The sequence below is a fragment of the Leucoraja erinacea genome, chromosome 12 (assembly GCF_028641065.1).
Source record: "Leucoraja erinacea ecotype New England chromosome 12, Leri_hhj_1, whole genome shotgun sequence".
NCBI lineage: Eukaryota > Metazoa > Chordata > Chondrichthyes > Rajiformes > Rajidae > Leucoraja > Leucoraja erinaceus.
Window position 1 is genome coordinate 19958388 of NC_073388.1, and position 12610 is coordinate 19970997.

General features: G+C 42.3%; 1 protein-coding gene across 3 annotated transcripts in view; it reads left to right on the forward strand.

The window, feature by feature from the left end:
• Positions 1-667: 667 nt before the first annotated feature.
• The window catches only part of LOC129702128 (protein Shroom4-like), a 101580-nt gene continuing 89637 nt past the window's right edge, over positions 668-12610 (forward strand). Inside the window, exon 1 of one of the 3 annotated variants that reach the window (XM_055643722.1) lies at positions 668-1336. In XM_055643722.1, coding sequence (XP_055499697.1) covers positions 1311-1336 — 26 coding nt within the window. In that variant the 5' untranslated portion in view covers positions 668-1310. The remainder of the gene's footprint in view (positions 1337-12610) is intronic. The other 2 variants (XM_055643720.1, XM_055643721.1) reach the window with 2 other exon arrangements.

Sequence of the window (12610 nt, forward strand, 5' to 3'; positions counted from 1 at the left end):
ATGCAAAAAAAAATCACATCTTTATGTGTGAAATAGAATGGCCAGATTTATTTACAAATCTATACTGGTGAAGCAGACTGATAATCATGTGACAGAGATTAGTTTGCTATTAATCCAATCTGTTTTAAAACCAGAGCCAAACATTGTACGGCCAGTAACAATATGTGTACTTTCATATACTTTATCATAATACCAAGCACTTAAAAAGTAACAGTACATTTCTTTGAAAGTACACGTCATTATTGTGTAAGCAACATCAACCACAATCTTCAGCCACAGATAAAATTGAAGAACGGCTATCTCCACTGTATGTTGTCACATTTCTTCTTGAGCTTGAGTTTAGTTTATTGTCACTTGGTTCTGCTGGAGGCTCTTTATATTTTATTCTCCACAAAGGTCCATCAGATAAATATAAATTCTAGTCTGCACAGATTGCTTCCAAAATAAATGAGTGAATAACAGCCAACATCTTCAACTCTAAAGGTTTTGGTGATATTTTTGTAGCTGGGGTAAATATTGGATGAAAACCAAATCTAGATTAGTTATGGCACTCCCTCGTCCATGCTGGAGGTTCTTGAAACATGAACAGTGTGATAAAGTAATGATTGGTGTGCCCATTCAGCACAAAGACTTCAATTTCAGAATAGGATTTTTTTTTTTAAATGCTAGGCAGTGGAACTGTTAGCCTTTTAAAGGATAGAACAGACTTGATGGGCCGACTGGCCCCATTGTGTGGCACACGGTTTCATGAAAATAAAACAAAGGTAAAACTGCAACAAAGGAAAATTCAAAGTGAGAAACCAACTCTGCGTATTTAAAGAGACAAAAAAAACTTTATAACATTTTCAAATTTGTTCTGAGATTGAAGGCACGTGCTTTTCGGTCGAAGGATTAAGCAATTTTATGAATCCGATTACTTCCAGATTTCCTTGGGACGGGTGACACGACAAACGAGTTAAAGCGGTGAAGTGGAGAAGGGCTTGCACCGGAATCCCAGACCCTTCCCTACTGCTACATTGGCTCGCCTCTCGCAGGAGGGAAGCTGATGATTTGCTGGGCTGGTTGTCAATTCCGGAGCAGGCAGTTGGGGGAGAGGGCGAGTTGTGTTCCAATGTCATTTCCGTAATGGATGTAAAGTAGTAGTTTGTAGGGGGGAAAAAAGAATAAAAAATCAATGGGAATGTGATGGAACCCCGAGCAATCACAGATTATGGAGCGCAGCAGAGAGGCGGTTAGCATCTGCCAACACATTCATGTTCAGTTACAAGGTGGAGCTCCATGGGGTTTTACCCTAAAAGGGGGACTGGAACATGGAGAGCCCCTCACCATCTCAAAGGTAAAGACAAAACTTTGAGACTTTGCTCCCGTTAGACAAAGTGTCCGTGATTTAGCTCCTTGCTGAAAGCGTGCAAGGAGTTCACTCCTGCGTTGTTCGACCACGTTTTGACTTGTCTGGGGTAGTGGAGTTCGGGGGAGGGGAGGGGATGGCGAGTTGAGAGTGGGGGATACTTTACATCGGAGTGCAAACTATGCGTAAGTGATCGGCATACATGCATGCATGGCTGTCCGCAACAGCCCGCTGTTGGAGGGGAATTTGGGGAATGCACTTTAAATTGCTTTGGAAAAGAAAAGTAATCTAATTTCTGTACAAAGTCCGCTTGTTTAAAAGGAGCAGCTAGGAAGTATGTTTTTAAAACTGACTGCATAGCTGACTTTGCTAAGGTGTATTTGCGGAGGTGGTGAAGGATGTTTCCTTTTATTGATTTGCAGGTTTTCTTCATTCTAAATGTGTTGCATTGCGGTGATATTGCAATGGGATTGTTTACCGTTTTGGTAAACTTCCTATAAGGTTTATTACTCAGCGTGGGGAGTAGAGGGGCTGGAGCTGGAGCCAGACGGCTGATGTTTTACTGTGTAAATGATTAACGATCCTTCTCCATTGAAGCTCCCCGCAGTTCCTTCACAACTAAACCAGGCAGTAAGTAAGCAAACAACGACTGTGGTTCACAGAGCAGTCAGGACACTGCTTCGCCTAATACATAAGCGATACGTTAATTCCCTCCTTTTAGTTAAACTTTCTGCTGCATTGTTGCTGATTAACCCCTTTGCCCCTCCCCCATCGCCGTGCCGTTCCAGTTGAAGTTCAGTCCCTGATGTGCGGTGATTTCATCTCGGCAGTCAAAAGCCTTTACAAGCTGTTTGAGTTAACATCCCCAGAAGATAAAACCCAATGCTGTGTAAAGGGAGAGATAATATGCCTCTATGATCTACATCGCTACATCTTGAATTAAAGAGAGGCAATTTGGTGAGAGAAAAAAACACTTTACAACCACTGACTATCGGGGGCCAAAGCGGAGTTAAATTAAAGTTTCAACTTGTTCAGAACTTTTGGCTGGATGATTTTTATGCCCCCATCCCCTCCCGAATTCATAAGCGCCTGCTGGACCTATCTGTCGGCCAATAACTTTTTCTTTTTTTTATGAGATTTGTCCATTCTTAGTCAGACCTGCATTTAATGCCCACCTCTAAATACCATTGAAAAATTGGTGGTGTGCCAACTATTCAACTGCTGAAAGACCATGTGGTGAATGAATCCCCATAGCGCAGAGATTCCAAGATTTTGACCCAGTGAACCAGTCACATCTATATGCTGCCTTGTACTTTCATTCGTTCGAGATTCAGAAAGGAAACATGCCCTTCGGCCCATCGAGTCTATGCTGACCATCAGTCCCGCATTCAAGCAAGTTCCATATTATCTCACTTTTGCATCTATTCCCTGCGCATTAGGAGCAAATTTTACAGAGGACAATTAATCTACAAACCTCGCTTGCCGGGGGAAACCGGAGCACCTAGTGGAAACACATGTGAAGATTGTGCAAACTCCATAAAGACAGTAACCGAGATAACAGGATCGAACCTGGGTCCTTGGTGCTATGAGACCGCAGCTGTGTGTCACTGTGCCAACCTAATTCAAATTAATTTGGTTATTCCATTATTGCACTTTAATTGTATTTGAATAACTTCAGATGGCACAACAGTCTTTGCACCATTCTGCTCTTTTGCATTGGCTATATTTATCATTACCATGTATGCTGTTTGCTCTGAGCATCATCTGAACAAGGAATTTCATTCCCCCGCTGGTGTGTTTGACAATAAACTAACCTGAATCTGATGACGGAAGGAGATTATGATTCCTAATCAAGTTGATCTGTGAATTGGAAAGGAACCTCAGATTGTGGTGCATGCATACATCTACCATTCTCTATCTTCAAGGCAGTAAAGATTCTGTACTTGGGAGATACTGTAACAAAAATACATTAAAGAGTCATACTGCATCATAAGACTATGTACAATGCAGTCATGGTATTCTGCAAAAGGAGGGAGTGGATGGTCAGTGCAGGGGGTGGCGTACCAATCAAGAAGTCTGTTTTATCGATGTGCCGCTGAGTATATTGGCCTTTGGTCATTTAGGCAAGTAGAAGGTATTCCACCACACACCTGGTTTGTTTTGTTAGAAATGGCTTGTAACGTCAAATTAGTGTCTGTGAGATCCCCAGTCTCTGACCTTTTAAAGCAGAGGTAGATCTTGTTAGGTTTCTGGTCAGTGGTGACACCTTGGATGTGAAGGCATGTGACAAAGATATAGCTGTACAAATGTAATGGAGACATGGTTGTCTTGGAGAGATTCTCGATCTCTTCGTATTACTATCATGCCAGGGGAACCAACCCAGAAACAATGAGTGTAGAAGGCAAGTTAGGCACAGCACCAGACTTAACTAAAAGTGAGTTGTGGTGACAATGTAGCACAAGACAACATGCAATACAGTAATTGGAGTGTGCAGTAGACAGCTGTATGACTGCGTAGCCAGTGGATCACATCAAAGCTCTGCAATCCTGGCATGCCAAGGATGCTTGTGACAATTAAACAATTGGAGGTGAGAAGGTTCCAAGAATACCCCGATCTGGCATGTGAGTACTGGAAGCTGGGATCAAGTGTATCCCTGGAGGAGTTTCAAGAATTAAGGAGCAAAGGTAAAAAGGGGCCAGGAGATGGCTCTGGTCGTTAGCATTAAGGGCAATCCCAAGATATTTTATAAATACATAAGGGTAACTAGAGAGAGGGTGGGATCCCTCAGGAACAAAGCGATCAACTTTGTGTGGAGCCACAGAAGATGAGGGCCATGAGGTCCTTAATGAGTATTTCTCCTCTATATTTACCAAGGAGAAAGACAAGAGGATGGAGGAACTTGGGACAGTTAATGGAAGTGGCTTGAGAGCAGTCGGGGTTACCGTCAATGAGGTTCTGAAAGGTACTATCGTGTATGACGTGTGTATGACTGCAGAAACCAAATTTTGTTTGAACCTCAATGAGGTTCAAATGACAACAAATAAATTGTGTCATTGTATTGTATCATTGTATGAAGGTAGACAGATCTCCAGGGTCTGATCATATATATCTGAGGACATTGTGGGAAACCAGAGCGGAAATTGAGGAAGCCCTGGTTGAAATTTACAAGTTGTCTTTAAATACAGGAGAGGTGCCAGAAGACTGGAGGGTGGCAAGTGTTGCGCCTCTATTCAAGAAGGGCTGCAGGGAAATTGCTGGGAACTATACTGCACTACTTTGACAAAAGGAAGCAACTGACAGAAAGGCGTTTTCTTGTAAATTAGGAAAATGTGTTTTTCTTTCAGCTCTGTGATGGAATTTCTTACTTCTCTGGAATAAATATTTTCAAATTGTACTTAGAGAAGACTTTGTTCACCATTGTGTAGAGCGTATCTCAAATACCCTAAAACACGCAACAAGTCAATTTTGACAAAGTTGTCAGTTGCTTCCTTTTGTCTAGTTGGGGCAGTATAGTCCAATGACCTTAACATCTGTAGTTGGAAAGTTACTGGAAAGTATTGTGAGGGATAGGATATACAGGCATTTAGAGGGACAAGGGCTGATTAAGGATAGTCACCATGGTTTTATACGTGGGAGGTTGCATCTCCCAAATCTGAGTTTTTTGAAGACCAAAAAGGTTGATGAGGGCAGAGTTGTAGATGATGTATATATGGACTTCGGCAAAGCATTCGACAAGGTTCTGCATGGCAGACTGCTCTGGAAGATTAGATCGCATGGAATTGAAGGGGAGATAGCTGAAGGAATAGAAAATTGGCAACATGGATGGAAATAGAGGGTGATGGTGGAAGGTTGCTTCTCTGACTGTTGATCTGTGACTTGTGGTGTGCCTCGGGGTTTGGTGCTGAGCCGGTTACTGTTTGTCATCTATATCAATGATTTGGATGAGAACATACACGGCAAGATTAGCAAGTTTGCAGATGTTACAAAAATGGATGGTTTTGCAGATAGTGAAGATAGTTGTGAAAAATTGCAGCAGGATCTTGATTGATTGGCCAGGTGGCCTGAGGAATGGTTGATGGAATTTAATACAGAGAAGTGTGAGGTGTTACATTTTGGAAAGTCTAACATGGGCAGGACTTGCACAGCGAATGGTAGGGCTCTGGGGAGTGTTGTAGAGCAGAGGGTTCTAGGAGTGCATGTGCATGGTTCCTTGAAAGTGGAGTCTCGGGCAGATAGGGTGGTCAAAAAGGATTTTGGTACATTGGCCTTCATCAGTCAGACTGTTAAGTATAGAAGTTGGGAGGTCATGTTGTAGTTGTATAAGACGTTGGTGAGGCCGCATTTGGACTATAGTGTTCAGCTTTTGTCACTGCTATCGGAAGGATGTTGTCGATCTAGAGCGAGTGCAGAGATGATTTACGAGGAGGTTTTGTCAGGACTTGACAGCCTGAGCTATGTGGACAGATTTGGCAAACTACGACTTTATTCCCAGGAGTACAGGAGTCTAATGGGTGATCTTACAGAGGTGTAGAAAATCATGAGGGGAATTAATAGTGTGAATATACAGAGTCTTTTAACCAAGATTGGGGAATCGGGAACCAGAGGAAGGTATCTGGAATGGAATACTTTATGGTCTCATGTGACTAGGCACAGTGAAATTCTTTGCTGCATACCCAAAATATATACAAATAGCAGCCACTTACGGCGCTGAAACAAGGAGCTGGAGTAACTCAGTGGATCAGACAACACTTCTGGAGGACATGAATAGGTGATGTTTTGAGTCAGGATCCTTCAGGCTGATTGTAGACGGGCTGGGAGTGAGATGGGGCAGGACAAAGCTTGACAGATGATAGGTGGAAACGGATGAGGAGGGGGTTTGATAGGCAGATGGTTGGGCAAAGGCGGAGATGAAAAAACAGAAGTTGTGAGACAAAAGGATTGAAGAGTTGTGAATTGTGAGAGGAAAGAATGTAGGTGGGAGGGGGGGGAAATAACTGGAGCACAGGGGTTTTCTTTTGGGGGTGGGGGATATAGTTACCTAAAATTAGAGAAATGTCTATGGGAATAGGACGAGGAGTTAAAATGTTTAGTAACCAGGAGGCCTTGGCGGATACAGCGCGTGTTTGACAAAATGGTCGCCAAGTCTACGCTTGGTCTTGCCAATGTACAGGAAGCCACATCAGGAAGATTGATTGATCAGTAGATGAGGTGCATTTGGAGTTTCATCTCACCTGGAAGGACTCCTGGGGTCCTTGGATGGAGGGGAGGGAAGAGGTATAGAAACAGGTGTTGCATCTTCTCTGGTTTGGGTGGGAAGGGGTGCATAAATCAAGGAGTGGTCTCTGTAGAAGGCAGAAAGTGGTGGGGATGGGAAGTGACTGGAGGTGGAATCGTGCTGGTGGTGATGGAAATGTCGGAGAATAATGCGTTAGATGCAAGGACTGGTGGGGTGAAACGTGAGGACCAGGATGTGGAAACTAGTGGGCCCAGAGGACATGGGTTTCAGTTGGGAGGGGAAAGATTTAATAGGAACCTGAGGGGCAACTTTTTCACTTGGGGGGGGGGGGGGGGGGGGGGGGGTGAACTGCTTGGCGCAGGTACAATGTAATAAGATTTAAAAGACACTTGGAGAGGTAAACGGGTAGGCCAAATGTGGGTACATGGGATTCACTTATATAGGGCATCTTAAATCGGCATGGACGATTTGGCTAAAGTGTTTGATTAAGAGCTGCATGACTCGATGACTGACAAAACTGGAGCTATAAAAACACAACAGTCACAACACCCATTTCCCACAATTCCACAAACACTTGAATGCTACGACTCACTTCACAGGCATTTCACTGTAGACAATCAACGTTCTGCATGTCTAAGGGACAAGGTGTTAAATTCGTGCAGACTGCACCAAGAGCTCAGGTTGCTTTTGATGGCCAGAGGGTGAATGTAATGATTTGCACCTTTGATGTCCTATTTGAACTTGAATTCAGCTACTTCCTCCTTAATTCTCTCCACCAACATTTCTTCCCCACCTGGCTGTATTCAGCTGCTGCTGATTTGTTCATCCACTCCTTTGTTGCCTCCACGCATAGCTCTGACAGTGATCTCTTGAACGGCCTCTTATATTGTACTCCATGTAAACCTGAGCTTGTGCATAATGTCACAGGGGACACATAGCCCACCGCTTGCCAATGTTTGATTGAGCTGCAGCTGAGGCAAAAGCAAGTGATGAGTTTGAATTTCTTTGTCCCCGTTTAAGAGCTTTGCCAAGAATATTGCTATTTCAATGCACCAACAACTACTTGCTGTTATAGAGCATTTTATAAAAACAGCAAAGAAGCTTTATCAGGCAGAAATTGATACAAGGACTGATGGTAAAGAGCTACCTAAAATATATTAAAAGTGGAATTTGTTTAGAATGGTAAAGAACAGAATCTTTTGATCGGAAATTATGGAACCCAGACAGTTCTGGCCACCAGTGTGGAGGAATGGAGGGAAAATCGGGGAGGTGTCAGACTTGATTGGGGGATTACAGAGATCTCGGGGATTGGAGAAGGTTATAGAGATAGGGAGGTCCAAGACCAGGAAGGGACTTGAAAAGACAGAAGGGAATTCTGAAAATGAAAATTTTTGGGAGCAGGTCAGTAAGACAGTGATGTTGGTGAGCAGGGCACCACCTGGGATTGAATAAATCTTCTCCATAATCTTTCTCCTTGTGAACCCTCTTGTCCCTTAATGGCTTTGAATAACCCCAATAATATTTAATGGTTTAGTCTGCTGCCTATGAATTTCACTTATTGAAACCATAATATAAATATTAGTGAATAATAAACAGATTTCATTAGGCCAAGCTTTGTGAACTGAGGAATTTGAAATTATGCTTTTTACTGACCCAATTTTCTTTGTTCCATCACGCGAAGCCACGTCTTTGACTGACTCAGCCCAAACATCAGAATTCCCAAACTAACTATGTGCCTCTAAACAACTTCCACTTTTTAAGATACTCTTAGTACAGTGCCCTCCATATTATTTGGGCCAAACACCCATCATTTATTTATTTATTTGCCTCTGTACTCTACAATTTGAGATTTGTAATTGAACAAATCACATGTGGTTAAAGTGCACATTGTCAGATTTTATTAAATTATTTTTACACATTTTGGTTTCACCATGTAGAAATTACAGCTGTGTTTACACATAGTTTCTCTCCCCCCATGTCAGGGCACAATAATGTTTGGGGCACATGGCTTCACAGATGTTTGTAATTGCTCAGGTGTGTTTAAATGCCTCCTTAATGCAGGTATAAGAGAGCTCTCAGCCCTAGTCTTTCCTCCAGTCTTTCCATCACCTTTGGAAACATTTATTGCTATTTATCAACACAAGGACCAAAGTTGTGACAATGAAAGTCAAAGAAGCCATTATGAGACTGAGAAACAAGAATAAAACTGTTAGAGACATCAGCCAAACCTTAGGCTTACCAAAATCAACAGTTTGAAACATCGTTAAAAAGAATGAGAGCACTAGTGAGCTTACTAACTGCAAAGGGACTGGCAGGCCAAGGAAGACCTCCACAGCTGATGACAGAAGAATTATCTCTATAATTTAAAAAAATCCCCAAACACCTGTCCGACAGATCAGAAACACTCTTCAGGGGCCGGGTGTGGATTTGCCAATGACCCCCACTGTCCGCAGAAAGCTTCATGAACAGAAATACAGAGACTACACTGCAAGATGCAAACCACTGGTTAGCCGCATAAATAGATGACCAGGTTACAATTTGCAAAAAAGTACTTAAAAGAGCAACCACAGTTCTGGAAAAAAAGGTCTTGTGGACATATGAAACAAATATTAACTTATATTAGAGTGATGGCAAAAGCAAAGTATGGAGGAGAGAAGGAACTGCCCAAGATCTAAAGCATACCACCTCATCTGTGAAACGGTGGTAGGGGTGTTATGCCCTGGGCATGTATGCTGCCCTAATTTGACAAAAGGAAGCAACTGACAAATTTGTCAAATTTGAGTTATTGCTTGTTTTAAGGTATTTGAGATATGCTCTACACAATGGCGAACAAAATAAGTCTTCTCTGAGTACAATTTGAAAATATTTATACCAGAGAAGTAAGAAATTCCATCACAGAGAGCTGAAAGAAAAGCATGTTTTCCTCATTTACAAGAAAACGTCTTTCTGTCAGTTGCTTCATTTGTCAAAGTAGGGCATGTATGGCTGCTGAAGGTACTGGCTCGCTTTCTTCATTGACGATACAACTGCTGATGGTAGTAGTATAATGAATTCTGAAGTTTATAGACACATCAAATCTGGTCAAGTTCAAACAAATGCCTCAAAACTCATTGGTCAGTGGTTCATTCTACAGCAAGACAATTATCCCAAACATACTGCTAAAGCAACAAAGAAGTTTTTCAAAGCTAAAAATATGGCAAATTCTTGAGTGGCCAAGACAATCACCAGATCTGAACCCAATTGAGCATGCCTTTTATGTGCTGAAGAGAAAACTGAAGGGGACTAGCCCCCAAAACAAGCAAAAGCTAAAGATGGCAGCAATACAGGCCTGGTAGAGCATCACCAGAGAAGATACCCAGCAACTGGTGATGTCCATGAATCGCAAACTTCAAGCAATCATTACATGCAAAGGATATGCAACAAAAAAAACTAAACATGACTACTTTCATTTACATGACATTGCTGTGGCCCAAACATTATCCTGCCCTGAAATGGGGGGAACTATGTATAAACACTGCTGTAATTTCTACATGGTGAAACCAAAATGTATAAAAATGGCCATCATTAAAATATGGCAATGTGCACTTTTTCTATTACAAATCTCAAATTGTGGAGTACAGAGGCAAATAAATAAATGATGGGTCCCAAACATTATGGAGGGCACTGTATTTAGTTCCTTTGATGAAAACTTGGTAACCTGCCCTCAAATATCCCGCATGTTATAAATCAGCACTGTTTCTCAAAACATTTCACTTTTTTATAAAACAGTGAAATAAATGCCTGTTGGATCCATAGTGGTAACGCTCGATTCTCAAAATAAATTATGAGAATCTGATGCAATTATTCCAAAAGCAAAAGCAAAGATGCTAGCAATCTACCAGCAGGATACTTTGTGGAAGATTTTACAATTAAAATGTGATGTAATTAAGGACATTGACGCTTCCCCACAGTAAGATGGAGGGAGCATTTAGGGGGAATTTTGCGGGTGCGGGGATGGGGAGAGAGAGCAGTGTTGATGATCAATTTATGGTGGAGGAGGGGAACCCCCCGTTCCCTGATAGGAGGACTTTGAGAACCATTGGCTATAGAGGATGGGAGTGTGTCCTTACTTTTTTTGGGGAGTCATTTAACATTTGAAATACTATCAAATCCTGAACTGTAAAATGGAGTTGGGGGGAAAAAAACAAATCTGTTTGAGGAGATAGACAGCAGAGCAGGCAGGCAGGCGTGCCATAAAAAAAAAGACAAGTGGAACTCCTGAATTTACACAGAATACTGTATCTGAGGAGACAAATAACTAGGTGCTGTTGAAACACTGTATGTAGTTTTGGATACGTTTGTGGGAAGGATTTGGAACATGGCAAAGCAAGGTGCAGTTTGGATCAAGCTGATGTTTACTATGGATCAGAGGAGAACGCCCTCTCTGTCGAGTCGTAAAAAAAGTATTTTCCAATAACTGGATTCCCCAGATGAAATGAAATACTTTCAGCAGTTGTCACTGTTATAATGTAGGAAATGACAGGCAATTTTGACCCAGCAAGCTTCCACAAACATCTGTGCGATAATGGCAAGGTTTTATGTTTTAGTGATTTGTTGAACATCCACAATGGCCATCGAACAGCTGAGAGAACTAACATAGCTGTGGTTTAATGTCTCCCCTAAAGGTTACACCATAAAAATGGCATTTCTAATAATGCAGTATTTCTTCAGTACAGCATTAGAAAGGCTGTATAGAAGTTTCTGCAGAAGTACCTGAATCTATAACCACTTAACTCTGGGGTGAGAGAGGTGCGGAGACTTTAAATCTCGACCGCCGGTTTGCGGCCTACACCAACTTAAAGCCGCGGTCTCCGGTGAGGAAGAGCCGATCCTGGACTGACTCTGGACTCTAGTCCTGTCCACGGGGGGGGGGGGGGGAAATGGAGGAGGACTGGCCAAATGTTGTGCCTTCCACCACAGTGATGAATGCTGTGGTGGATGTATGTGTTACATTTTTATTGTGGTTGTGTGTTCTTTATTATTGTATCGCTGCTGACAACCCAAATTCCACCGACCCTGGTTGTGTGGCAAATAAATTATATCTAAATTCGATCTTCTGAGATGGAGTCAATGGATTTGAAGGAAAATAGGTTGTTCTGGGGAGTTCCTAAATGTTAAGTTCCTCAATACTATGAAAAGTTTGAGAAAGTAAATGTAGATTAACAGGATAACAAAATGATGTGGTACAAGATTATGATGACAACAAGAAGAGTTAAACAGGAGGTTAGAAAAAGGTTATTCATCAAGTAAGGTGGCACAGTGGTGTAGCGGGTAGTGCTGCTGCCTACTGCTCTAGACCTCCATTGCTGATTGTGTGGAGTCTGCATGTTCTCCCTGTGTCTGCGTGGGTATTGCCCACAAGTTCTGTTTCCTCAAGCATCCCAAAGGCTTGCTAGTTGAAGTGTGTGCTGATTGATGCAAATTACCCCTGGAGTAGATGGCTGGTGGAGATTCAGTGTGGAACAGATGAGCATGTGAAAAAGATTAGGGTAGAAGTTAATAAATGGGGGAATTGATAGGATTGCTCAGTTGACAGACTAAATGGGCCTAATGCCCTCGTATATTGTGAAAATATGCAAACGGGCCTCATTGCAATTAACCTTTTTAAAAGAGAATTTTCACACTAAAAATATTTTAAGAAAGGAAAAAAGTATTGGGCGAGAGATTAGTGCCTGTTAATTGTGAGGAGCAGATATCGTGGTTAGATGGTGGATGGTGCTGAATTATCTACTGTAGACAATAGGTGCAGGAGAAGGCCATTTGGCCCTGCGAGCTAGCACTGCCATTCAATGTGATCATGGCTGATCATCCCCAATCAGTACCTCGTTCCTGCCTTCTCCCCATATCCCCTGACTCAGCTATTTTTACGAGCCCTATCTAGCTCTCTCTAACTGAAAGCATCCAAGCAATGAACCTGCCTCCACCGCCTCTCTGAGGCAGCCGCCGCAGAGAATTTGGCGCCACAGCGAGCTTTGCGCACTCTCTCT